Below are 27,924 nucleotides of genomic sequence, written 5' to 3'. Positions count from 1 at the left end.
CAATCAGTTTTCCACATTGATTCAATGTCATCACATAGTTTTTGGGGGTTGAAATTACACCGAAACAACATTGATTCAACCAGTTTTTGCCCAGTGGGTTTGTGTTCATGTTTACTGTGAACTGTGAATAGTATGAATGTCTTCTGTGAACTCTCAGCATTCCAGAGGCATATCAACGTCCCCTTTTTTTACAATAGAGTTTGTGTTTTTGTATGCTTCCCACTCATACATTTTCATTGTTTTCACTCCATAAACTGGCTGCACTCTCTCACAGTTGTCTCTTTCCAAACCCCATAAAATTGTTCAAACATAATAACTGTAACAATCTCTAGATGGAGCCCTCTCCCTCTATGAACTTGACAATGCAGCATGGAGATGAGGAGGAGGAGCAACATCCCCTCCTTCCATCAAAAGTGGTCCCTCCCCCTCCTGCTTTTGGCATCCAGTGCGGAAGAAACTACTCATGTCAAAAAGGGGGAGATCACTCAGTGTGGCTCGATGGAACCCAGTCATCACCCACCCTCTCATATTACAACGGCTGCCAATATGTGTCACCCTCACCCCGCTCCTCGCCCCGAAGGGGAGACAATGAGGAAAAGGTTAGGGGGAAGGAGCTCCACAAGGAAAAGAGAGGCAAGAAGCCAGCAAGGAATGAACAGAATGCACAAGGGCACAAGGATCGGATTTGGGGGAGTAAAACCAAAAAGGCAAGCCCACAGAGGCACCAGCAGGACATGACATCCACTCAGTCACCCTACAAAGGACTCCGCATGTCTCAAATGGACTTAAGGGAGACAGAAAGTGGGCCACCCAGTGAAGGAGGTCGAAGGCTAGAGGTCTCATCAATGAAGATGCAGGACCGCCAGAGTCTACCTGAGATCATCATTACAACCAAAGATGACTACCAGCCACTTTCCCCCAACCAAACACCCAGTTCTGACAAGAATCACCCGATGTCTGAGGCCAAGGGCGCCTATGGTGGAGGTGAGGAGACCAGTGGTGCGCATCACAAGGATGGTGTCCATAACTGCCCTCACAAGAAGACCCAGAGCATCGGTTGTAGGCTGGTCCGCCGAAGGGCGCTGTTTGAGAGGAGGCAGAGGCTAAATGACTGTGCACTCGCTGTGGGGATGTTTGGAGTGGTGGTCATGATCACCGAGATAGAGCTCTCCTGGAGCGTCTACAGTAAGGTCAGCACTGGGGACTAGACCTGGGTTCAAATGCTTGACATATTTTCAAATATATACTTTGAGTGTTTGCCTGAGTCTGCCTGGAGTGCCAAATTTGCAGTTTTGGGACTTTTTTATAGCTTTTTTAAGCCATGCAAGTTCAACCAGGCACAGATCAAGTATTTGAAATGGTTTTTCAATTATTTGAAACCCAGATCTGCTGGGGACACCTGGGTGATTATTGAGTTCAAACTTACAGAACATTATTTGAAGGCCTTCAGTATTTGTTGCTGACTTAAGGTTACTGTGGCCAGGAATCATTGTGGAGCGCTGTGGACAATGTGCCTTTTAAAGGAAATGTTCCTGTGTTTGCGGAGATCGTATAAATCAGAAATTACCTTTAAATGTCAAGCGCGCCATAATGTGCCTTGAATTGAATCCCAACTTGTTAAAATAAGGCATATTTGCCACAATGAAGCTTACTGTACATTAAGATAAGTGTGTCCATGACATGTTTCCCCTACAGAGCTCTATATACTCTATGGCTATGAAGTCTGTTATCAGCCTGTCCTCTCTCATCCTGCTGGGTCTGGTCATTGCCTACCACATCTGTGAGGTGCAGGTAATTTCACCTCTCTGACTACTTACTACACTGCCCATACTCTCACTATCTTAAACTAGCTTATGTGATCCCTCAGCTTAGATACTTTGAAGTCATTCTACTCTGCAATATTTTTTGTTATATACCATACTATAGTAGAGGTTCTATTGCTAATGGGGAAAGTAGATGGTGACAGAGGGCAACCTTGTCTGGTACTACTCATTATATAATTTATTACACGTTGACTACACTCTCAATTAACTGTACTTCCTCTATGCTCTAACTCTGACATGGCTGTGTACCCATACTCCCATCACTGTTAGCTCTACATCCATGACAACGGATCAGAGGACTGGCAAATTGCCATGACAACGGAGCGGGTGAGCCTGATTGCCCTTGAGCTGTTTGTTGCGGCGGTGCACCCGTTCCCAGTGGGTCTCCCATTGTCATGGCAAGCCATGTCCCCCACGCTGTCAGAGACGGAGCTGGAGATCGTGCTGGCTCTACCCATGTTCCTGCGACTCTACCTCCTGGGTCGTGCCTTGATGCTGCACAGCCGACTCTACACAGACACCGCCTCGCGCAGCATTGGTGCCCTCAACAAGGTCAGAGGTCAACATTTGTCACCATGCAAGTTATGCAACCTCTCCCTCAAATGTTAGTTACTTACTTTTTTATTTATTTATTTATTTTATTTCACCTTTATTTAACCGGGTAGGCTAGTTGAGAACAAGTTCTCATTTGCAACTGCGACCTGAACAAGATAAAGCGTAGCAATTCGACACATACAACAACACAGAGTTACACATGGAATAAACAAAACATACAGTCAATAATACAGTAGAAAAAAAGAAAACAAAAAGTGTATATACAGTGAGTGCAAATGAGGTAAGTTAAGGAAATAAATAGGCCATGGTGGCGAAGTAATTACAATATAGCAATTAAACACTGGAATGGTAGATCGGCAGAAGATGAATGTGCAGGTAGAGATACTGGGGTGCAAAGGAGCAAAATAAATAAATAAATACCCGTATGGGGATGAGGTAGGTAGATGGGCTGTTTACAGACAGGTACAGGTGCAGTGATCTGTAAACTGCTCTGACAGCTGGTGCTTAAAGCTAGTGAGGGAGATGTGAGTCTCCAGCTTCAGAGATTTTTGCAATTCGTTCCAGTCATGGGCAGCAGAGAACTGGAAGGAAAGACGACCAAAGGAGGAATTGACTTTGGGGGTGACCAGTGAGATATACAGTGCCTTGCGAAAGTATTCGGCCCCCTTGAACTTTGCGACCTTTTGCCACATTTCAGGCTTCAAACATAAAGATATAAAACTGTATTTTTTTGTGAAGAATCAACAACAAGTGGGACACAATCATGAAGTGGAACGACATTTATTGGATATTTCAAACTTTTTTAACAAATCAAAAACTGAAAAATTGGGCGTGCAAAATTATTCAGCCCCTTTACTTTCAGTGCAGCAAACTCTCTCCAGAAGTTCAGTGAGGATCTCTGAATGATCCAATGTTGACCTAAATGACTAATGATGATAAATACAATCCACCTGTGTGTAATTAAGTCTCCGTATAAATGCACCTGCACTGTGATAGTCTCAGAGGTCCGTTAAAAGCGCAGAGAGCATCATGAAGAACAAGGAACACACCAGGCAGGTCCGAGATACTATTGTGAAGAAGTTTAAAGCCGGATTTGGATACAAAAAGATTTCCCAAGCTTTAAACATCCCAAGGAGCACTGTGCAAGCGATAATATTGAAATGGAAGGAGTATCAGACCACTGCAAATCTACCAAGACCTGGCCGTCCCTCTAAACTTTCAGCTCATACAAGGAGAAGACTGATCAGAGATGCAGCCAAGAGGCCCATGATCACTCTGGATGAACTGCAGAGATCTACAGCTGAGGTGGGAGACTCTGTCCATAGGACAACAATCAGTCGTATATTGCACAAATCTGCAAATCTGGCCTTTATGGAAGAGTGGCAAGAAGAAAGCCATTTCTTAAAGATATCCATAAAAAGTGTTGTTTAAAGTTTGCCACAAGCCACCTGGGAGGCACACCAAACATGTGGAAGAAGGTGCTCTGGTCAGATGAAACCAAAATTGAACTTTTTGGCAACAATGCAAAACGTTATGTTTGGCGTAAAAGCAACACAGCTCATCACCCTGAACACAACATCCCCACTGTCAAACATAGTGGTGGCAGCATCATGGTTTGGGCCTGCTTTTCTTCAGCAAGGACAGGGAAGATGGTTAAAATTGATGGGAAGATGGATGGAGCCAAATACAGGACCATTCTGGAAGAAAACCTGATGGAGTCTGCAAAAGACCTGAGACTGGGACGGAGATTTGTCTTCCAACAAGACAATGATCCAAAACATGAAGCAAAATCTACAATGGAATGGTTCAAAAATAAACATATCCAGGTGTTAGAATGGCCAAGTCAAAGTCCAGACCTGAATCCAATCGAGAATCTGTGGAAAGAACTGAAAACTGCTGTTCACAAATGCTCTCCATCCAACCTCACTGAGCTCGAGCTGTTTTTCAAGGAGGAATGGGAAAAAATTTCAGTCTCTCGATGTGCAAAACTGATAGAGACATACCCCAAGTGACTTACAGCTGTAATCGCAGCAAAAGGTGGCGCTACAAAGTATTAACTTAAGGGGGCTGAATAATTTTGCACGCCCAATTTTTCAGTTTTTGATTTGTTAAAAAAGTTTGAAATATCCAATAAATGTCGTTCCACTTCATGATTGTGTCCCACTTGTTGTTGATTCTTCACAAAAAAATACAGTTTTATATCTTTATGTTTGAAGCCTGAAATGTGGCAAAAGGTCGCAAAGTTCAAGGGGGCCGAATACTTTCGCAAGGCACTGTACCTGCTGGAGCGAGTGCTATGAGTGGGTGCTGCTATGGTGACCAGTGAGCTGAGATAAGGCGGGGCTGTACCTAGCAGAGACTTGTAGATAACCTGTAGCCAGTGGGTTTGGCGACGAGTATGAAGCAAGGGCCAACCAACGAGAGCGTACAGGTTGCAATGGTGGGTAGTGTATGGGGCTTTGGTAACAAAACGGATGGCACTGTGATAGACTGCATCCAGTTTGTTGAGTAGAGTGTTGGAGGCTATTTTATAGATGACATCACCGAAGTCGAGGATCGGTGGTAGGACGAGGGTATGTTTGACAGCATGAGTGAACGATGCTTTGTTGCGATATAGGAAGCCGATTCTAGATTTAATTTTGGATTGGAGATGCTTAATGTGAGTCTGGAAGGAGAGTTTACAGTCTAACCAGACACCCAGGTATTTGTAGTTGTCCACGTATTCTAAGTCAGAGCCGTCCAGAGTAGTGATGCTGGACGGGCGAGCAGGTGCGGGCAGCGATCGATTGAAAAGCATGCATTTAGTTTTAATTGCGTTTAAGAGCAGTTGGAGGCCAAGGAAGGAGAGTTGTATGGCATTGAAGCTCGTCTGGAGGTTAATTAACAGTGTCCAAGGAGGGGCCAGAAGTATACAGAATGGTGTCGTCTGCGTAGAGGTGGATCAGAGAATCACCAGCAGCAAGAGCAACATCATTGATGTATACAGAAAAGAGAATCGGCCTGAGAATTGTACCCTGTGGCACACCCATAGAGACTGTCAGAGGTCGAGACAACAGGCCCTCTGATTTGACACACTGAACTCTATCAGAGAAGTAGTTGGTAAACCAGGCGAGGCAATCATTTGAGAAACTAAGGCTGTCGAGTCTGTCAATAAGAATGTTGTGATTGACAGAGTCGAAAGCCTTGGCCAGGTCGATGAATACGGCTGCACAGTAATGTTTCTTATCGATGGCGGTTATGATGTCATTTAGAACCTTAAGCGTGGCTGAGGTGCACCCATGACCAGCTCTGAAACCAGATTGCATAGCGGAGAAGTTTGTTCACTTGGCTTTCGAAGACCTTAGAAAGACAGGGTAGGATAGATATAGGTCTGTAGCAGTTTGGGTCTAGAGTGTCACCCCCTTTGAAGAGGGGGATGACCGCGGCAGCTTTCCAATCTTTGGGAATCTCAGACGATATGAAAGAGAGGTTGAACAGGCTAGTAATAGGGGTTGCAACCATTTTGGCAGATCATTTTAGAAAGAGAGGGTCCAGATTGTCTAGCCCGGCTGATTTGTAGGGGTCCAGATTTTGCAGCTCTTTCAGAACATCGGCTATCTGGATTTGGGTAAAGGAGAAATGGTGGGGGCTTGAATGGACCTCTACATTCTCAGGTTGTACAATAGCCAGAATGGTTTTGACTTGGAAGTTCAGTAGTTAGTTGAAACGATGCTAAAGCCCATTGAATTCCACAACACTTCCAGCAGATACTCACACCAACGCTAGGTGTTGCATTTTCATGGAATCCAATGTGCTGCTCTAGCATTCGCTAGCCGAGCATGCTGACGAAAAAATAGTAGTCCTTTCTTGAGTTGGGCTCTGGGATGTAACAACCGTTGAGCATCTGAGCTTATGGTTGACTGTGGAGTAAAGGGGTTGAGTGTGTAAGTAAGTGTGTGCGTGTGTACGTGCGTGCGTACGTACGTACATGCGTGCTTGCGTGTATCCCACATCTGTTGCAAGGGGATAAGGATGTTTGGGGAAATATAGGAGGAATCACAATAATTGTTTGCTAAAATAATAATTGCTTGACAAAAATGTAATGTGATGCAAGGACAATCCTGGTTAAAGGTAACAATCCTTTGCACAAACTGCCGACATTATTCCGCATAGTAATTGTAAATGATGGAGATTAAGATACGCAAGATATTTTAATATATATACATATTTTTTAATAGCTATATATAAAGCAAATTGAGGTGAGAGCATTGGAAATACTTTTAACGGTTGTTCTGTGAGTGGCACTGTGTGTTCTTTTCAAAGGATGGGTCCTGGCCTTTCGGGGGACCTAGGGATCCAGGGGGACGGGGGTGGTCTACCGGTCACTGCGATGACAACCCAACTTGGGAGGGGCTTTGGCGGGTGGAGTAGTGGAGAACAATTGGAGGGTTACTTATTAGCAATGCAAATATCATGGTACAGCTATATGGACACTCAATCACTATGGTACTTTTTAATGGTAAATTTACAAACATATGATGAATGGATTTGTAACTTGTATCTCATTATGGTAAATGGTGAAATAAATATAGCCAGTTATAATTGTAATGGCTTAGCAGATAAGAAAAGAAAAACAATATTTACCTGGCTCAAAGAGAAGGAATATAATACCTATTGTTTACAGGAAACTCATTCAACAATTTTAGATGAAGGTGAGTGCAAAATATACTTCTCTCATGGGCAAAGAAACTCAAAAGGGGGGGATGACATTAATTAACAGTAATTTTGATCCGAATGTGCAAATTGTCCAGATCTGCAAGGTAGATGGATGATTTAAAATATGTTATTGGACCATAAACAGATATGGCTCATTAACCTTCAAATTGGAACTAGCCGATATATGGAGGCTTAAATATCCTGACCTAGTGAGATATACCGGGAGGAGGCTCAATCAAGCTAGTCGTCTTGACTTCTTTCTTATGCCATTCTCGTTGCCACCAAAAGTGAAGAAAGTGTTGATAGGGGATAGAATGCGGTCGGACCATCAGATAATTGGCATATACACATATCAAGGCACAAGGCGAGACCCAAATACAGACACAAGAGGCAGATGGTTGGCGTCTTACAATGTTTATTAATCCAATGGGGTAGGCAAGAGAATGGTCATGGACAGACGAAAATGTCAAAACCAAATCAGAGTCCAGGAGGTACAGAGTGGCAGACAGACTCGTGGTCAAGGCAGGCAGAAATTTCAGGCAGGCAGGTACATAGTCCAGAAACAGGCAAGGGTCAAAACCAGGAGGACTAGAAAAAGGAGAATGCAGGAGAACGGGAAAACCGCTGATTGACTTGGAAACATACAAGATGAACTGACACAGAGAGACAGGAAACACAGGGATAATACACTTGCACAGAGAGACAGGAAACACAGGGATAACTACACTGGGGAAAACAAGCGTCACCTGGAAGGGGTGGAGACAATAACAAGGACAGGTGAAACTGATCAGGGTGTGAAAACACTACTGTTCAAAAGTTTGGCGTTACTTAGAAATGCCCTTGTTTTTGAAAGAAAACCATTTTTTTTGTTTATTAAAATAACATCAAATTAATCAGAAATACAGTGGACATTGTTAATGTTGTAAGTGACTATTGTAGCTGGAAACGGCAGATTTTTTATGGAATATCTACATAGGCCCATTATCAGCAACCATAACTCCTGTGTTTCAATTGCACGTTGTGTTAGCTAATCCAAGTTTATCATTTTAAAAGGCTAATTGATCATTAGAAAACCCTTTTGCAATTATGTTAGCACAGCTGAAAACTGTTGTTCTGATTATTAAAGAAGCAATAAAACTGGCCTTCTTTAGACTAGTTGAGTACCTGGAGCATCAGCATTTGTGGGTTTGATTACAGGCTCAAAATGGCCAGAAACAAATAGCTTTCTTCTGAAACTCGTCAGTCTATTCTTGTTCTGAGAAATGAAGGGTATTCCATGCAAGAAATTGCCAAAAAAACGAAGATCTCGTACCACGCTGTGTACTACTCCCTTCACAGAACAGCGCAAACTGGCCCTAACCAGAATAGAAAGAGTGGGAGGCCCCGGTGCACAACTGAGCAAGAGGACAAGTACATTAGAGTGTCTAGTTTGAGAAACAGACGCTCACAAGTCCTCAACTGGCAGCTTCATTAAATAGTACCCACAAAACACCAGTCTCAACATCAACAGTAAAAGAGGCGACTTCGGGATGCTGGCCATCTTGGCAGAGTTGCAAAGAAAAAGCCATATCTCACTGGCCAATAAAAATAAAAGATTAAGATGGGCAAAAGAACACAGACACTGGACAGAGGAACACTGCCTAGAAGGCCAGCATCCCGGAGTCGCCTCTTCACGGTTGATTTTGAGACTGGTGTTTTGCGTGTACTATTTAATGAAGCTGCCAGTTGAGGACTTGTGAGGAATTTGTACGTAGAGCTCCGAGACAGGATTGTGCTGAGGCACAGATCTGGGGAGGGTACCAAAACATTTCTGCAGTATTGAAGGTCTTAAATGGAAGAAGTTTGGACCAACCAAGACTCTTTTTAGAGCTGGCCGCTCGGTTAAACTGAGCAATCGGGGAAGAAGGGCCAGGGAGGTGACCAAGAACCCGATGGTAACTCATACAGAGCTCTAGAGTTCCTCTGTGGAAATGGGAGAACCTTCCAGAATGACAACCATCTTTGCAGCAATCCACCAATCATGCATTCATGGTAGAGTGGCCAGACAGAAGCCACTCCTCAGTAAAAGGCAAATGACTGCCAGCTTGGAGTTTGCCTAAATGACTCTCACACCATGAGAAACAAGAATCTCCGGTCTGATGAAACCAAGATGGAACACTTTGACCTGAATACCAAGCAGCACGTCTGGAGGAAACCTGGTACAATCCCTACGGTGAAGCATGGTGGTGGCAGCATCATGCTGTGGGGATGTTTTTCAGCGGTGAACACTAGTCAGGATCGAGGGAAAGATGAATGAAGCAAAGTACAGAGAGATCTTTGATGAAAACCTGCTTCAGAGCACTCAGAACCTCAGACTGGGGTGGAGGTTCACCTTCCAACAGGACAATGACCCTAAGCACACAGCCAAGACAAGACAACGCAGAACTGGCTTGGGGACAAGTCTCTGAATGTCCTTGAGTGGCCAAGCCACTGTATGCTGGAAACATTTAGTTTATATTAACTAAAGCAAAACCAATCTTTGTTAAACATAAATACCAAACTTGTTTTTGCATGGATTCTGCGACATGGTTAGCGTTTAACAGCTAGGATCGCTATTTCTTGTTCCAGAATCCCGCTTAACCGACGGGTTAAAATCTGCTTGAAAGAGACACTAACCTAGCTAAGCTGCTAACATTAGCCATCAAGCTAACGAAATTAGTCCCAGATGACACTCTTGGCATTCTCTCAACCAGCTTCATGAAGTATTCAACTGGAATGCATTTCAATTAACAGGTGTACCTTGTTAAAAGTTAAGTTATGGAATTTCTTTCCTTAATGCATTTGAGCCAATCAGTTGTGTTGTGACAAGGTAGGGGGTTATACAGAATAGCCCTATTTGGTAAAAGACAAAGTCCATATTATGGCAAGAATAGCTCAAATAAGCAACGAGAAACATCAGTCCATCATTACTTTAAGGCATGAAGGTCAGTCAATGTGTATAATTTCAAGGACTTTGAAAGTTTCTTCTCAAGTGCAGTTGCAAAAACCATCAAGCGCTATGATTAAACTGACTCTCATGAGGACCGCCACAAGAAAGGAAGACCCAGAGTTACCTCTGCTGGAGAGGATAAGTTCATTAGAGTTAACTGCGCCTCATATTGCAGTCCAAACAAATGCTTCACAGAGTTCAAGTAACAGACACATCTCAACATCAACTGTTCAGAGGAGACTGTGAATCAGGCCTTCATGGTCGAATTGCTGCAAAGAAACTACTACTAAAATGACACCAATAAGAAGACACTTGCTGGAAATCTGTCCTTTGGTCTAATGAGCCCAGATTTGAGATTTTTGGTTCCAACTGCCATGTCTTTGTGAGACGCAGAGTAGGGGAACGGATGATCTCCGCATATGTGGTTCCCACCATGAAACATGGAGGAGGTGTGAAGGTGTCGGGCTGCTTTGCTAGTGACACTGTCTGTGATTTATGTCGAATTCAAGGCACACTTAACCAGCATGGCTACCCAATCATTCTGCTGCTATACGCCATCTGGTTTGTGCTTAGTGGGACTATCATTTGTTTTTCAACAGGACAATGACCTCCAGGCTGTGTAAGGGCTTTGACCAAGAACGAGAGTGATGGAGTGCTGCATCACATGACCTGGCCTCCACAATCACCCAACCTCAACCCAGTTGAGATGGTTTGGGGTGAGTTGGATCTCAGAGTGAAGGAAAAGTGCTCAGCATATGTGGGAACTCCTTCAAGACTGTTTGAAAAGCATTCCAGTTGAAGCTGGTTGAGAGAATGCCAAGAGTGTGCGAAGATGTCAAAAATATATCATATATTTTGATTTGTTTAACACTTTTTTGGTTACTACATGATTCCATATGTGCTATTTTATAGTTTTGATGTTATCACTGTTATTCTACAATGTAGAAAATAGTAAAAATAAAGAAAAACCCTTGCATAAGTTGTATTTTTAAGTGAGTATTTTTTTATGGAAGGGTGGATCAGCTTTAATATTGCAACAAAACAAATGACTTCTATCAATGTAATTGTCTGCATAATTTCCCATCCCCCATATACATATATATATTTTTTATAAATATATTATTTTAAATATTTAAATAAATTTTGGGGGGTATTTTTTTATTCTTCTTTTCCCCTAACCCTACCACTGTGGATATTATTATTATTTGGACTTGTATCCAGATCCACTTCAACAGCCGTTTTGTGGTCAAAACCCTGATGACCATCTACCCTGGCACTGTGTTGATGATCTTCAGCATCTCTCTGTGGCTAGTTGCTGCCTGGGGCCTACATGTCTGTGAGAGGTGAGTGACTAAGAAGGGAAAGGGAGTAGAGAGAGGAAGGAGGGAAATAGGTATCAGACTTTTGCCAGGATTCATTAAAAGCAGTGTTATTTTCGTCAACTAAAATATTACTCTACAATATTCGTCAAATACCTATTTTTCAGTGGCAATTGATGACTGAATAAATAGACCTAGAAAAAAGAAAAAAAGAAACAAAAATTATTTTTAATTTCAGTTGACTAAAATGAGACAAGACAAAATTATCTCTGTGACCAAAATCTGACTACTAAATGGACTGGGCAAGAGATTTTGGAGAGATTGAGAGCTTTTCGGTGATAAGCTCAAATAACAGGACAGATGCGCAGTGCAGTTCTGTTCAGCAGTGGGATGGACTCAACCGGCAAACACAGGCTACTTCAGTGGTGAGCTGCAGGGAGGCAATCACTGTGGACAGACAGGCAGCCAGGCTCTGCTCTGGCTCGGCCTCCGATTATAGCCTGCCTACACATTGCGCAGGCGACTCTCTTGCTTCACCACCAGCCTTCTAATTAGCAAGCCTTGGCCTGGTTAAGAAACACAAGCTGCTTTACGAAATCAAAAGCAATAGCTGCATTGAGTTTAATTGTAAAATAACAGTCAAGCTATGTTTTCCTTTCTCTTTAGTAGACTATGGAAAAGTAGTCTGTCTCTCTCTCAACCCTCCCACATTTCCCACTGCATTTCATACACAGATTCTGTTGCCAAGTCTCCCTCTTTTACTCAGAAAAAAAAACAGTTTAATTCTACTGCTGAAAAGACATGACTCATAATACTGGCGCTACGTTTTTTTTTCTTTCTTTTGTGCATTAGCACAATAGAAAGACATACTCTATGTCGGCTCTATTCATGGAATTTCTGTCTGCAATGTTCAAGAAAGTTTTTCAACTGAACCTGGCTCTGGGAACATTATCAGTAGCGTATATACAAACATTTTGGTGGAACAGAAAGAAAGGAAAAGGGATAGCAAACTATTTATTGACAAAATGTATCTTACCACTACACTATTTCTGAATTGGTAAATAACTATTTTGAGTTAAAGCGATGTGTAACCTTTTGGGCGACCTGACCAAATGCACATAGAAATGTTGAGTTATAGATCTATCATTCTCATTGAAATCAAGTCTAAGAAGCGGAAGATATGCTCTATTTCTATGCTTCCCGTTCTTCAGTGTTGTTTTTGTATACCAGAGTGAAACAGCTGAAAATACAATATTTTTGGTTATGGGAAATATTAGTGATGCACCGATATGACATATTTGGCCGATACCAATATCCAATATTTTCCTGGCAAAAAAAAACTAGACCGATAACCGATATTTAAAATTGTTGCGGTCTTTTAAGCATTCTAGTACATTTAAATAGTTAACACACACAGACATGGATGCAGCGTTCTAAGGCACTGCATCTCAGTGCTAGAGGCGTCACTACAGTCCCTGGTTCGAATCCAGGCTCTATCACAACCTGCAGTGAGAGTCCCATAGGGCCCAGCGTCGTCCGGGTTTGGCCGGGGTAGGCCGTCATTGTAAATAATAATTTGTTCTTATCCTGACTTGCCTAGTTAAGTAAAGGTTACACACACACACACCACTGACCCCCCCAAAAAATTGTTGGCATTTACGTATGTCCCCATTACCAGTAAAACATAATCAAAACCTATTTCTTTCACTTACTTGCTGTGCTGTTTCGTTGTTCATTTCTACAGTCGTTTCATTCTCAACCAGGATTTCTATGGCAGGCCATTTTGGTCTTTGCATGTCAAAAACGATACACGTCAAATAACACTAATTGACATGTCAAATAAACTTGTTGACCAATCAGGACCTGAATATGACTACACGTCACAAAATAATTTAACGCATTCATAAATGTTTTTGCGTAGTTACTACACATTGATTACACTATCACTCGTATTTCATATGTCACAACAATTCATCGACACGTATGCTATGATGCTGATAAAGTTGTCTTGCCACCTTCAGTGCTGGTCATTAAAAAAAATAACTAGCTCATGGATGCAAACAATGTTCTTCCCCAAAAACACAGCAAAACGACAATCTGTTTCAGTAGCTATAGTTAGCTAGCTAACTGTATAGCTAGGTGTCATCTAAAATAACCCTCATTTATAAGCCAGTTCTTATTTGATTAATGGTGGTCGGACCCATCTATATGAAGCTAGCCACAATATGGAATAGCCACAATAGTGGACATTGAGGTTAGCCTTCAAAATAAAAGTATGGCATAATTCTACTATTTGTATTCATTTGCATCACTGTCAATGTCATACTTTTATTTTGAAGGCAAACCGCAAATTCCACTATTGTGCGTAATTCTTATTGTGGCTAGCTTCACAACACATAACCCGGTCCAGTCAAGCCTCACTAGCCAGATAAAGCTAGCAGGCTGCTTTTAACGTTAGCTTTGGGCAACAGGGTTAAGTAGCTGGCTAGTTATTTATTTTCATGAAATTAAGTTCAATTTCAATAGGCGAACAACAAGTGGCAACCTAGCTAATACTTACTCACGAAGATTCCTAAATCATTGCTAAGAATAATGAAAATGACTGCAATTTCTACTGGTCATTGTTTTCAGGCTGGTTGTATTGGTGCTAGCTAGGTACCAAGCTAAAGCTAGCTACCCCAGAAGTTGCAGTCAAACAAATGATGCTTTATTACCAACGCGGTATTATAAACACATTGTTCGTTGCTGGTGTTTCCTTGTTTGCAGACTTTTTTGTACAGCTTTGACAGTGCTACTGTATGTTTTTTGACACGCAAAGACCCAAACGGCATTCCATAGTATGTATGTCGTGAAGCTAATAGCAATAACGCTATTACTGTGCAACTCTGGTAGGGCAACATCTGAAAAATAGCGCACTTGGTAGTGTGTACCGGTGCTCGACCAGTCGGCAAAAGCCAACATCACCCAGGTGAGAGAACGGTTGATTGTCAAGGGCAATGTATTCCATTTTCTTGGCTTTCTTACTCTTTCAAATGACTGCTCGACTTGTTGACTGCTCGATCCACACAGCAGACATTGTGGGCCAGGTTAGGGATGCTGTGTTGCAAGTGTAGTGCATGTTATATAGGTATGCACGGCAGCTTTGACATCGGTTTTTAACATCACGTTAAACTAGATCGGGCCAATACCGATGTTGGCATTTTTAGCTAATATCGGCCAATTTTGATATGTTCACCGATATATTGTGCATCCCTACAAAATATATTTCACAGTGGTTTAGATGGTACAATGATTTTCCACATAACGACGGCTTGTTTTGTCACATAAACTAAAATTAGGCAAACTATTAGAATTTTTGCAACCAGGAAATGGCGGAGCGATTTCTGTATATTGCACCTTTAATGTGGACTCAGACTTGAGCACTTGGACCAGGACTCGTTCACTGGGAGTCAGACTTTAGCCATAGGGACTCGTGACTCGACCATTGGTGACTCGGACTTGGGGACTTGGGACCTGAGGTTCAGTGATTCGACTACATCACTGGGCGAAACAGTCATTAGCTCCCGTTCAAAGTCATTAGCACCCATTCTACTTTTGGACATCCATGTGGAACATTGATAACAATGGCAATGACGCGACCGAGTGATGGAGGTGAAACATACTACTTTGCGGCACCTTCTAGTGATTCTCTCTCTTTCTCTCTCTGCTTGTGTGTGTCTGTTTGTTTTGTATGTAATGTGCTGTGCTGTGCTGTAGGCTGAATTAGGAATTTACATGGCCAGATAATTCTTATATAGGTGAATATAATATTATTCTTGTGTTTTTTCATATTTCTGCTGTTAGGGAGAAAAGTAGTATGTTTGTGCACATAGAATTCAGTGATTTATGTTTACTATAGGTTAATGACTAAAATTAAAGGGCATTTAGTTGAAAAATTGCCCACTGTTTTTGTCATTCTTAATTTTTTTTATTATTATTTTCACCCCCTTTTTCGTGGTATCCAATTGTTAGTAGTTACTAACTTGCTACAACTCCCATACGGGCTCGGGAGAGACGAAGGTCGAGAGTCCTCCGAAACACAACCCAACCAAGCCGCACTGCTTCTTAACACAGCGCGTATCCAACCCGGAAGCCAGCCGCACCAACGTGTCGGAGGAATCACCGTACACCTAGCGACCTGGTCAGCGTGCACTGCGCCCGGCCCGCCACAGAGGTCGCTAGTGCGCGATGAGACAAGGATATCCCTACCGGCTAAACCCTCCCTAACCCGGATGACGCTAGGCCAATTGTGCGTCGCCCCATGGACCTCTCGGGCGTGGCCAGCTGCGACAGAGCCTGGGCTCGAACCAAGGTGGCCTTAGACCACTGTGCCACCCGGGAGGTTCCCTGTTTTTGTCATTTTGACAATAACTAGACTTAATCATTATTCAAATGACAAAAATTTGACCTAATGATATTTTAGTAAAAATTAGACTAAATCTAAAAAAAGAGTGCCAAAATTAACACTGATTCAAAGGTGCAGTGCACACTACACTACAGACAATGCACCTTTTAAAAGGTCATTTATACTTCAGCCGACATCCGCAACGTTTACTGTGAATGCAATCTCTGCAAACATCTGGGAAATTACCTTTAAAAGATGCATTGTCGGTAGTACAGTGCGCCATGCTGCAACGCACCTTTCAATGAATCCCGGCCTTGGTGACTATGATGACTTGGACCAATCTTTGCTGTGGCTGACATCAGATGGGCCCATCATAAGTTGTCAGTCATATAACAAATACAATCAAATATCATACTCCTAGACTGAAACTAGTTTATTTGTTAAATGTTAATGTTAATATGATGAGTGGACAAGACAGGGGAAAAGCTGAACCATCATCCCTCCCCTGTCCTATAGACACCACAACTATAAGGACCTGAGCAGTAACTACATGGAGGCCCTGTGGATGGTCTCGGTCACCTTCTTGTCCATTGGTTACGGGGATGTTGTTCCCCACACCTACTGTGGCCGCAGCATCTGTCTACTCACTGGCATCATGGTAAGCAGTTTCTGCAAAATAGGAAATGCTCTCGCACAGCGGAGTCAACTTGTTGTAGGTGCGTGGGAATAATTCAATGACATCTTTAAAGAAAATTGAAGGGGATGGGCAGGTACAGTGCCTTCAGAAAGTATTCATACCCATTGACTTATTCCATATTTGTTGTGTTACAGACTGAATTCAAAATGTATTAAATATTTTTTTAAATCTCACCCATCTCCACACAATACCCCATAATGAAAAAGTGAAAAGGGTTTTTAGAAATGTTTAGGGCCTACATAAAGCTGTCCCAACAGCAGAGCTTTTCTTCAACACCATGCAGTGAATCCTTACCACCGCTACACCTTGCTATCAGCGGAGCCTTGTCTGGCAGCGAAACAGTTCAATCAGCCTCATTTACCTCATTTTTTTAAAATCATAGCTGATATGCCTGACTTGCTTAAACAAATGTGGTTACTACTGACTCCTTGTGGATTTGTTTAAGTTGATAAGGAAAATACAATCATGAGGATCCACTTTTATATACAATATACCGACGCACAGACAGCGCATTGTGCAAACAAAACAACCCTTGCAATGGAATTGCATGGGTCTATTACTGAACTTTTTGTTGAAAACAAGTATTTGAATGGGAAACATGGTTACAGACCCAACAACATTATATACTATCTCCTCGTCAAGAAAAGCACGAGCTAATTATAATACACAAAGTCAGCAAAACAATTAAATAATTCCAACATTGCCTAAAATGATGTAGGCAATAGGCCTATAACAATTGAGAGGTACAAACTATGGCATAAGGGAACGACGAGCAGATAAGAGGTAATCCGTAATTTAGACTAAGACATTAATAAGCGAACTAACATGGGCGTAGTCAATATAACTATTTGTTCAGCAGTTATGAAATGTACATCGACCGAATTCAGAACATGGGCCGTTCTTACAGTATTCTCCCTGTACACCAAGTCAGAACCGTAGGATAAATAAAGGGGGCATGTACCATAATTTCTGCACTATTAAGCGCACCTGAATATAAGCCGCACCCACTGAATTTAAAAAAATATATGTATTTTGTACATAAATAAGCCGCACATGTCTATAAGCCGCAGGTGCCTACCGGTACATTGAAACAAATTAACTTAACACAGCCTTTAAACAAAACACAGCTTGTAAAAAAAATAGGCTTTTTATCTAAACACAGCTTGTAACATAAATAAATAGGCTTTTAAACTAAACACGGCTTGTAACAAAAATAAATAGGCTTTAACGAAACACGGCTTGTAACAAAAATGTAAAAAATAGCCGTAAACAGTAGCCTACCAAGAAAGTCATTGGTCACTATCTTCCTCCTCCTGTGCACTGAAACCACTGAAGTCATCTCCTTCGGTGTCGGAGTTGAATAGCCTCAGAATTGCTTCATCCGATGTTGGATCGTTGTCATTGTTGCTCTCGTCACTTTCATCCGGAGGCAAATTCCACGCTGAGCTCATGCTGCCCTCTTCAACACGCAGCAGTCCAGCCTTTCGAAACCCGTTGATGATAGTGGATTTTTTGACAATGCTCCACGCTGTCAGGACCCACTGGCAGACTTGACCATAAGTTGCTCTTCGCATGCGGCCCGTTTTAGTGAAGGATTTCTCTCCACTTGTCATCCAAGCCTCCCACTGAACACAGAGCGCCACCTTAAATGCACAATTTACACTGATGTCGAGTGGCTGCAAATACTTAGTTGTTTCCCCAGGAATCACAGCTGGAATTGAGTTTGTCATCTTGATGGCTTCTTTCACATAATCTGTTATGTGGTCCCTCATGCTGTCCAACACGAGAAATGCCTTGTTCTTGTGAAAGAATCCTCCCGGTCGCTTGCCGTAACACTCCGTATTCATGCATTAGGCCTTCCGTCATATATCCTTTCTTGTTGACTTTCACAAATTTCTCTCTGGAATTATTCTTTTGGCATCGTCATGCGTTTAAAAAACAACATCGGTGGAAGCTTTTCTCCCGATGCCGTGCAGCTCAGAACACAGGTGAAGTGCGTTTTTTTCATGCCCAGTTGTTTTCAGCGTGACGGATGATTCGCCTTTCCTGTTGACAGTCCGAGTGAGAGGCAGGTCAAACGTCAGAGGAACCTCATCCGTATTTATGATGTTGTGCGGGCTGATGGAATGCTCCGCTATCTTTTCATCAGTGAATTTGCGGAAGTTTGAAACTTTTTCCTCGTAGTCGGGAGGGAGCTGCAGACACAGACTCGTCCGTACCCTGATGGACAGGCCTTTACGTCTCATAAATCTTAGACACCACGATTGTCCACCTCTAAAATCCTCAAACTTCATTGCGGTGGCGATTGTTTTGGCTTTCAGTCGGATCTGCACAGTTGAAACACCTCGGCAGTCTGCTCTCTGTGTGTTGACCCAGTTTTCAAGCTCATTTTCTAGTTCGGGCCATCTGCTTTTCTTCCCTCTGAAAGCTTTTGTGGTATTTTTGCACTGAGTCCGTTCCTCACGCTGCTGTTTCCAACGTCTTATCATCGAATCATTAAGGCCAAGCTCCCGTGCAGCAGCTCTATTTCCTTTTCCAACAGCCAGATCGATCATCTTCAACTTGAAAGCTGCATCATATGCATTTCTCTGTGTCTTTGCCATGAGGGTGACAAAATGACTACCGTAATCAGAATGATGGTAAGTTTGAGCGCGCTCGATTTACGTCACATTATGTGACGGTGCTCAGTTTTTTGGCGGCATGAATCTTGTGAAAGCGGGAAAAATCCAGAAATTAGCCGCGTCATTGTATAAGCCGCGAGGTTCCAAGCGTGGGAAAAAAGTTGCGGCTTATAGTCCGGAAATTACGGTAAGCAGAAAAAGAAAGCTCTTACAATATTCGATGATGACATTTCTCTAAAACAGGCTATAGGCTACATGTGCACCACAATGTCAGTTCTGAGGGGGAAAGGGACCAAATTATTAGGGTGAGGCACATAGACTACTAACAGCTTACTACACAACACACACTTAGTATTACTTTCTTAGCTACAGTATACATACAGTGGGGCAAAAAAAGTATTTAGTCAGCCACCAATTGTGCAAGTTATCCCACTTAAAAATATGAGAGAGGCCTGTAATTTTCATCATAGGTACACTTCAACTATGACAGACAAAATGAGAAAAAAAATCCAGAAAATCACATTGTAGGATTTTTAATGAATTTATTTGCAAATTATGGTGGAAAATAAGTATTTGGTCACCTACAAACAAGCAAGATTTCTGGCTCTCACAGACCTGTAACTTCTTCTTTAAGAGGCTCCTCTGTCCTCCACTCGTTACCTGTATTAATGGCACCTGTTTGAACTTGTTATCAGTATAAAAGACACCTGTCCACAACCTCAAACAGTCACACTCCAAACTCCACTATGGCCAAGACCAAAGAGCTGTCAAAGGACACCAGAAACAAAATTGTAGACCTGCACCAGGCTGGGAAGACTGAATCTGCAATAGGTAAGCAGCTTGGTTTGAAGAAATCAACTGTGGGAGCAATTATTAGGAAATGGAAGACATACAAGACCACTGATAATCTCCCTCGATCTGGGGCTCCACGCAAGATCTCACCCCGTGGGGTCAAAATGATCACAAGAACGGTGAGCAAAAATCCCAGAACCACACGGGGGGACCTAGTGAATGACCTGCAGAGAGCTGGGACCAAAGTAACAAAGCCAACCATCAGTAACACACTACGCCGCCAGGGACTCAAATTCTGCAGTGCCAGTGCAGTGAAGTTTGCTAGAGAGCATTTGGATGATCCAGAAGAAGATTGGTAGAATGTCATATGATTGCTGAGTTGCATCCAAAGAACACCATACCTACTGTGAAACATGGGGGTGGAAACATCATGCTTTGGGGCTGTTTTTCTGCAAAGGGACCAGGACGACTGATCCGTGTAAAGGAAAGAATAAATGGGACCATGTATCGTGAGATTTTGAGTAAAAACCTCCTTCCATCAGCAAGGGCATTGAAGATTAAACGTGGCTAGGTCTTTCAGCATGACAATGATCCCAAACACACCGCCCGGGCAACGAAGGAGTGGCTTCGTAAGAAGCATTTCAAGGTCCTGGAGTGGCCTAGCCAGTCTCCAGATCTCAACCCCATAGAAAATCTTTGGAGGGAGTTGAAAGTCTGTGTTGCCCAGCAACAGCCCCAAAACATGCTCTAGAGGATGCATGGAGGAATGGGCCAAAATACCAGTAACAGTGTGTGAAAACCTTGTGAAGACTTACAGAAAACGTTTGACCTCTGTCATTGCCAACAAAGGGTATATAACAAAGTATTGATATAAACTTTTGTTATTGACTAAATACTTATTTTCCACCATAATTTGCAAATAAATTCATAAAAAATCCTACAATGTGATTTTTTTTCTCATTTTGTCTGTCATAGTTGAAGTGTACCTATGATGAAAATTACAGGCCTCTCTCATCTTTTTAAGTGGGAGAACTTGCACAATTGGTGGCTGACTAAATACTTTTTTGCCCCACTGTATCTCTCTGGCATATTACATTGTTTATGCAGCAGCATACAAGACATTTTTGGACTCACCATTGTTGTGGTGTGCTCACTTGAACAGGAAGGTGGCACGGCAGTCCTTCTTGAGGGCAGATTTTGTCATCAAAATCTGTCATTCTCTGGATTTATGGTGCTTTCAAGACAACTGGGAACTCTGCAAAAAAACAAGGTTGAATCATGACGTCAGTGATCTTACTAGAAAGAGGCCCAAGTTCCAAAATTGGAATTCCGAGTTGGATGACCGTTGAAAATGTATTTTCCCAGTCAGAGATAGTTTTTTCCCCGAGTCCCAGTTACCTTAAACCCACTAAGTCTGAGATTTCATAGTTCCCAGTTGTTTTGATCGCGGCAGAAGTCATGCTGGATTGACAGCATGGCCAATGGATTCAACCTTTTCTGGCCCATGGTGTTTTGTGTGAATGTTTATCCTTTTAAGCTTGGAAAAGAGACACTTTCAGACATACAGTGCCTTGAGAAAGTATTCGGCCCCCTTGAACTTTGCGACCTTTTGCCACATTTCAGGCTTCAAACATAAAGATATAAAACTGTATTTTTTTTGTGAAGAATCAACAACAAGTGGGACACAATCATGAAGTGGAACGACATTTATTGGATATTTCATACTTTTTTAACAAATCAAAAACTGAAAAATTGGCCGTGCAAAATTATTCAGCCCCCTTAAGTTAATACTTTGTAGCGCCACCTTTTGCTGCGATTACAGCTGTAAGTCACTTGGGGTATGTCTCTATCAGTTTTGCACATCGAGAGACTGAAATTTTTTCCCATTCCTCCTTGCAAAACAGCTCGAGCTCAGTGAGGTTGGATGGAGAGCATTTGTGAACAGCAGTTTTCAGTTCTTTCCACAGATTCTCGATTGGATTCAGGTCTGGACTTTGACTTGGCCATTCTAACACCTGGATATGTTTATTTTTGAACCATTCCATTGTAGATTTTGCTTTATGTTTTGGATCATTGTCTTGTTGGAAGACAAATCTCCGTCCCAGTCTCAGGTCTTTTGCAGACTCCATCAGGTTTTCTTCCAGAATGGTCCTGTATTTGGCTCCATCCATCTTCCCATCAATTTTAACCATCTTCCCTGTCCCTGCTGAAGAAAAGCAGGCCCAAACCATGATGCTGCCACCACCATGTTTGACAGTGGGGATGGTGTGTTCAGGGTGATGAGCTGTGTTGCTTTTACGCCAAACATAACGTTTTGCATTGTTGCCAAAAAGTTCCATTTTGGTTTCATCTGACCAGAGCACCTTCTTCCACATGTTTGGTGTGCCTCCCAGGTGGCTTGTGGCAAACTTTAAACGACACTTTTTACTTTTTATGGATATCTTTAAGAAATGGCTTTCTTCTTGCCACTCTTCCATAAAGGCCAGATTTGTGCAATATACGACTGATTGTTGTCCTATGTACAGAGTCTCCCACCTCAGCTGTAGATCTCTGCAGTTCATCCAGAGTGATCATGGGCCTCTTGGCTGCATCTCTGATCAGTCTTCTCCTTGTATGAGCTGAAAGTTTAGAGGGACGGCCAGGTCTTGGTAGATTTGCAGTGGTTTGATACTCCTTCCATTTCAATATTATCGCTTGCACAGTGCTCCTTGGGATGTTTAAAGCTTGGGATATCTTTTTGTATCCAAATCCGGCTTTAAACTTCTTCACAACAGTATCTCGGACCTGCCTGGTGTGTTCCTTGTTCTTCATGATGCTCTCTGCGCTTTTAACGGACCTCTGAGACTATCACAGTGCAGGTGCATTTATACGGAGACTTGATTACACACAGGTGGATTGTATTTATCATCCTTAGTCATTTAGGTCAACATTGGATTATTCAGAGATCCTCACTGAACTTCTGGAGAGAGTTTGCTGCACTGAAAGTAAAGGGGCTGAATAATTTTGCATGCCCAATTTTTCAGTTTTTGATTTGTTAAAAAAGTTTGAAATATCCAATAAATGTCGTTCCACTTCATGATTGTGTCCCACTTGTTGTTGATTCTTCACAAAAAAATACAGTTTTATATCTTTATGTTTGAAGCCTGAAATGTGGCAAAAGGTCGCAAAGTTCAAGGGGGCCGAATACTTTCGCAAGGCACTGTATGTTTTAAATCCTTAAACCCAGACTTGGACCACACACCCTCGCCACTGAATAACAGGCAGAGGAAGCAAAATAATGATTGTTGTGTAATGTTTATGTCCAATGGCAGTTGAGCATCGATACGTTTTATAATTTCTCTTCATATGACAAGGATTTAAAAAGATTTGCCAGGAGATTGTCGATGTGATTCATGATGATTGACATGATCAGTCCAAAGCTATGGTAGACATAACGTGATTTTGCATAATTTTATCTGTGGCCAACAACTTTTAGAGTTCTTGGATGGACACTTCTATGGCAGCACCCAAGGGGGCTTGAACTGCCAAGCTCTCCCTGTAGATTCTGCAGTGACGTAGTGTCCCCATGAGTTACCAAACACTGAACCAATCACAGTGCAACTAAAGAAGATTACCAACGCCTATGGTCTGTATTTTCACCTGGCTGCCCCTCCACCACAGAAAGCCCTGAGCTAGGCTGAAAAACCTGCATTTTGGAACTGCCTTACTCAAGAAAGCAAGTAAGAAACCATGTTTGTATGCAATTTATTCACTCAATAAATTTGTTTTTACATTGTTTGCAAACTGACATGTGACACAAATGAATGCCAATATAACATGCAAAACAGGCAACAAACCTATAGCTAAACAGGTGTACCCTGAATGACAGGTCTCACTCACCTGGCCAAGTTGGTTGTTGATCATTGCTAGATGCCATTTTCAAGTTTTTTTAGTCAAACCTGTAATTAGGCCACTCAGAAACATTCAATGTCGTACTGGTATGCAACTCCAGTGTATATTTGGCCATGTGTTTTAGGTTATTGTCCTGCTGAAAGGTGCATTTGTCTCCCAGTGTCTGTTGGAAAGCAGACTGAACCAGGTTTTCCTCTAGGATTTTGCCTTTACTTAGCTCTATTCCGTTTCTTTTTATCCTAAAAAAAACTCCCTAGTCCTTGCCGATGACAACCATACCCATAACAGGATACAGCCACCACCATGCTTGAAACATAACACTTTGGATTCAGGACATAAAGTTCATTTCTTTGCCACATATTTTGCTGTTTTACTTTAGTGCCTTATTGCAAACAGGATGCATGTTTTGGAATATTTTTTATTCTGTACAGGCTTCCTTCTTTTAATGCTGTCATTTAGGTTAGTGTTGTGGAGTAAGTACAATGTTGTTGCTCCATCCTCTGTAACTGTTTTAAAGTCACCATTGGCCTCATGGTGAAATCCCTAAGCGGTTTCCTTCCTCTCCGGCAATTGAGTTAGGAAGTATTTTTGTAGTGACTGGGTGTATTGATACACCATCAAAAGTTTATTTAATAATTTCACCATGCTCAAAGGGATATTTAATGTCTGCTTTTGTCTTTTTTACCCATCTACTAATAGGTGCCCTTCTTTGCGAAGCACTGGAAAACCTCCCTTGTCTTTGTGGTTGAATCTGTGTTTGAAATTCACTGCTTGACTCAGTGAGAGATGAGGTAGTCATTAAAACACTATGAGTACATTTTTACTCCTGAACTTATTTACGTTTGCCATAACAAAGTTGACTCAAGACATTAAAAGCTTTTCATTTTGTATTACTTTTTAAAAATTTCTAAAAACAGAATTCCACTTTGACATTATGGGGTATTGTGTGTAGGTTAGTGATACAAAATGTCCATTTATTTCATTTAAAATTCAGGCTGTAACAACAAAATGTGAAAAAAGGGGTGTGAATACTTTCTGAAAGCACTGTAATTGTGGTCATTAGCACAGTCTACTTTTCCAATGCAGCTGTTTTTATCTCAATATCAAATCACTTCTGTGTAACAATTAAGTACCTTACTGTGATTGTTTTCAATTAAAATGGTCAAAAATAGCTTTTTAGGGGAGGGGGAAACTGATAACTAGCTGTCATTGGCAGAGCGTTTTGGAACTCTTTTTGTATTGGTCTATTAACTAATTCACCAGGCAGGCCAAAAGTCCATCCCACCAAAGCAGGCTGAAATTTCAGGCGGTCTTTTCAAACAGCTCTGTCATCAGTCTTTTTTATTTAATAACTCATTTTGACAGTAACCCTCCAAAAAGTTATTCATAAACCTTTTTAATTTCCATATGTACTAGGAGGAAGCTAATTGTTTGTTTCTTGGGCTTCAGGAATGTGACTGAAAAAGTTCCTCAGGCCAGAAAAAGTATAAGGGGAACAAATTCCTTGGTCAAGGATACGACAGCGCCAATGCAATTAGGGGAGCTTACTCTGATTCAAAAGCGCATAACAGACCAAGAGCCTAATTCTTCTTAGGTAGTTCTTTAGAGTTCTAGTTTAGAAGCTACAGTTACAGGGATGGTATAACAGCGTGATTGCCGTAACAACATTAGGGAAACTGGGCAGAAAGCAAGTGCTGATTCAAATACAGCAGTTCTGCAAAATCTTTCATTTAGCCTCTCATTCTCCTTAATTGCCGGCCTCAACACGTTACGGAAAGAGAATAACTGTATAGGAAGCTCTGGGGACAGATCATCTGGATACTGGACAGCCAATAAATTGGTAGATACAAACAGATTATCATCTTGAGTGGTTTTTGAGGGCTTGAACAAAATAAGTGTTTTGCGATTTTGTTTATACTGGTGAACTGGCGTTGAGTTGTGTGATTGCAATATCAACAGTCCCTTATCTCTGATATATCTTGGCGTGCCTCATTCAAGACTGAGTTTAAATTGTGTGCAGGGCAATTTTTTCCTCATTGTTAGGCTATTTGATGTGTAATTCTTATAAATAGAAGCTAAATACAGTATATAGGTATAGCTATTACACTACAGAATTAAACACTCCCTAGTAAACTAGTGTTTTGAAGGTGGACTGACTATTATTTGGCATTAAGACTGGTTTTACGCACAATAACTTTATCCAAGCTCGGAGAAAGTGCAAGGACGGCTTATGTCATGCAGGTTCAGGTAGCCTATACAGGACAGGTGTATATTTTTAAAAAGGAAAAAAATGAATTGGTAGCTGATTAGTATACTGTTGCATTGAAAATATATTGAATTTACAACTTGAATTACTGAATAAGTAATTCAATTATTGCCACCAGCCAGCAGTCTAACATTGTGAAATTATGACCAAATAGGCCGACCAATAAACATTTATCGATAAGCTAAAGCAATGCTATACATGCCCTGGCACCACAGAAAGCCTATCATCGATTCAATAGGCATGCAGCCGCATAGACCTTGCAGAGGTCCAGAGAAAATGTGTTACTCCAGTGAGGGCAGTATCATAATTTCACAGTATTATTCCAACCTCCTAATATGGAAATATATTTGACTGCACTGGGCATTTAACCTTTGTTTATTTCTCTTTCACAAACGTGCGCACAAACACACAGGGGGCTGGTTGCACAGTGCTGGTGGTTGCTGTGGTTGCCAGGAAACTGGAGCTGACTAGGGCAGAGAAACATGTCCACAACTTCATGATGGACTCCCACTTTACAAAAGGGGTAAAACTCACCTGATTTAACATGTGAATGTATTCAATAGTGGTCTTTGGAACCTTGACTTAACATGTGATGTGAGATACAGTCAATGGTGGCCTGTAGTTGTATGAATCATGGCACCCTGTTCCCTATATAACAGTGCACCGATCTAAAGTAATACACTACGTAGGGAATATGGAGCCATTTGGGACGCATCCATAGAAAACTGAGTGTTGGACGAGGAAACAATTGTTCTCTTCCAGATAAAAATTGCTGCAGCAAATGTACTGAGAGAGACTTGGATGATCTACAAACACACCAAGCTTGCCAGGAAGAGAGACCACTGCAGAGTACGCATGCACCAGAGGAAGCTACTACTCGCCATCCACCAGTAAGGCACCAATCAGAACACACTTCCCCAAGTAACCCACCAATCAGCTTAGATATTCTCCTGAGATATCGATACGGTCACACATTACATCACATGCCCAGGTGTTACAACTCTAGAACTTGTGAAACCCCAACTGTAATATAGAACTGTAATATAGAAATTGTCATTCTCTGGTCATCATGAATTATATTTTCAATTTGTTGTACCTGTCCTGTGATTATTTCTGAATGTTAAATATCCCCAGGCTGCGTGATGTGAAGATGGAGAGGAGGAAGTTGGCTGACCAGGCCAACACGCTTGTGGATCTCTGCAAGGTGGGACGGGCAGTCACCCCATAGGTTCACCCGCTACTGTTGCAACCAATATTCTAGAGAAAGTAGCAATCAACTTTCTAAATGTTCTCATTGTCCCCTCGTTCTTGGACCACTCTGCACCTCTTTCCCATGTAGATGCAGAATCTGATGTATGACATGCTGTCCGAGGTGAGTGGATTACGAGGGGACCTGGAAACACACATAAACAGTCTGCAGCAGAATGTGGAGGAGCTGAGAGAAGGCTTCAGGACCCTGATACCCCTCCTCTCCAGCACCCTCTCCACACAGAACTCTTCCATCCGCCACCTGCTAAGGGAGAGGGAAGAGCAGGCAGACACGGAGAATGGGAGGGCAGGATAGGTAAGATAGCAAGAAAATGGCAGGTATGAGTTGTGCATCATCACGGGAAGAGGTAGAGAGTGATGTGGAACAGTTGGGATCAGGATAATTATGAGATTTAGGTCAGGCTAGAATGAAATTAGATAAATTTTAGGCAGGAAATAAGGCTACATCAGGGATGCAAACTGGTGAGGGCCCAAAATGGTAACACTTTTTTTTGCACTGAAACATGTAATAAAAAAAATGAAAACTGCAGGTTAAATAAATAAAATAATAAAAAATAAAATAATAAATAAAATGCAGGTTCTAACTAATTAAACAAAGAATATGATCTAAATGATCAGTCTGTGTGTGTAAAAGTGGTTAATGT

At 41.9% G+C, this 27,924-nt stretch overlaps 1 protein-coding gene across 1 annotated transcript; it reads left to right on the top strand.

Moving 5' to 3' along the window:
• LOC112266638 (small conductance calcium-activated potassium channel protein 2-like) lies at positions 1–27,779 on the top strand. The gene is made up of 9 exons (XM_024444302.2): positions 1–1,190; positions 1,696–1,791; positions 2,094–2,375; positions 11,263–11,384; positions 16,261–16,402; positions 26,424–26,534; positions 26,774–26,901; positions 27,146–27,215; positions 27,351–27,779. Exons 1-9 carry the CDS (start codon positions 333–335, stop codon positions 27,573–27,575), a joined length of 2,034 nt encoding a protein of 677 aa, XP_024300070.1. The 5' UTR covers positions 1–332; the 3' UTR covers positions 27,576–27,779.
• Positions 27,780–27,924: the final 145 nt, after the last annotated feature.

Source organism: Oncorhynchus tshawytscha, linkage group LG13 (assembly GCF_018296145.1).
Source record: "Oncorhynchus tshawytscha isolate Ot180627B linkage group LG13, Otsh_v2.0, whole genome shotgun sequence".
NCBI classification, from domain to species: domain Eukaryota; kingdom Metazoa; phylum Chordata; class Actinopteri; order Salmoniformes; family Salmonidae; genus Oncorhynchus; species Oncorhynchus tshawytscha.
Note: the sequence above shows the minus strand (reverse complement) of the source record. Positions and strands in the feature narration are given on the sequence as shown.

Bases quoted from the DNA above. Each gene is read 5' to 3' on its own strand.
- LOC112266638 (XM_024444302.2), top strand. From the start codon at position 333: ATGGAGCCCTCTCCCTCTATGAACTTGACAATGCAGCATGGAGATGAG. The intron at 1,792-2,093 runs GTAATTTCACCT...CATCACTGTTAG, and splicing joins ACCACATCTGTGAGGTGCAG to CTCTACATCCATGACAACGG. The intron at 11,385-16,260 runs GTGAGTGACTAA...CCTGTCCTATAG, and splicing joins GGCCTACATGTCTGTGAGAG to ACACCACAACTATAAGGACC.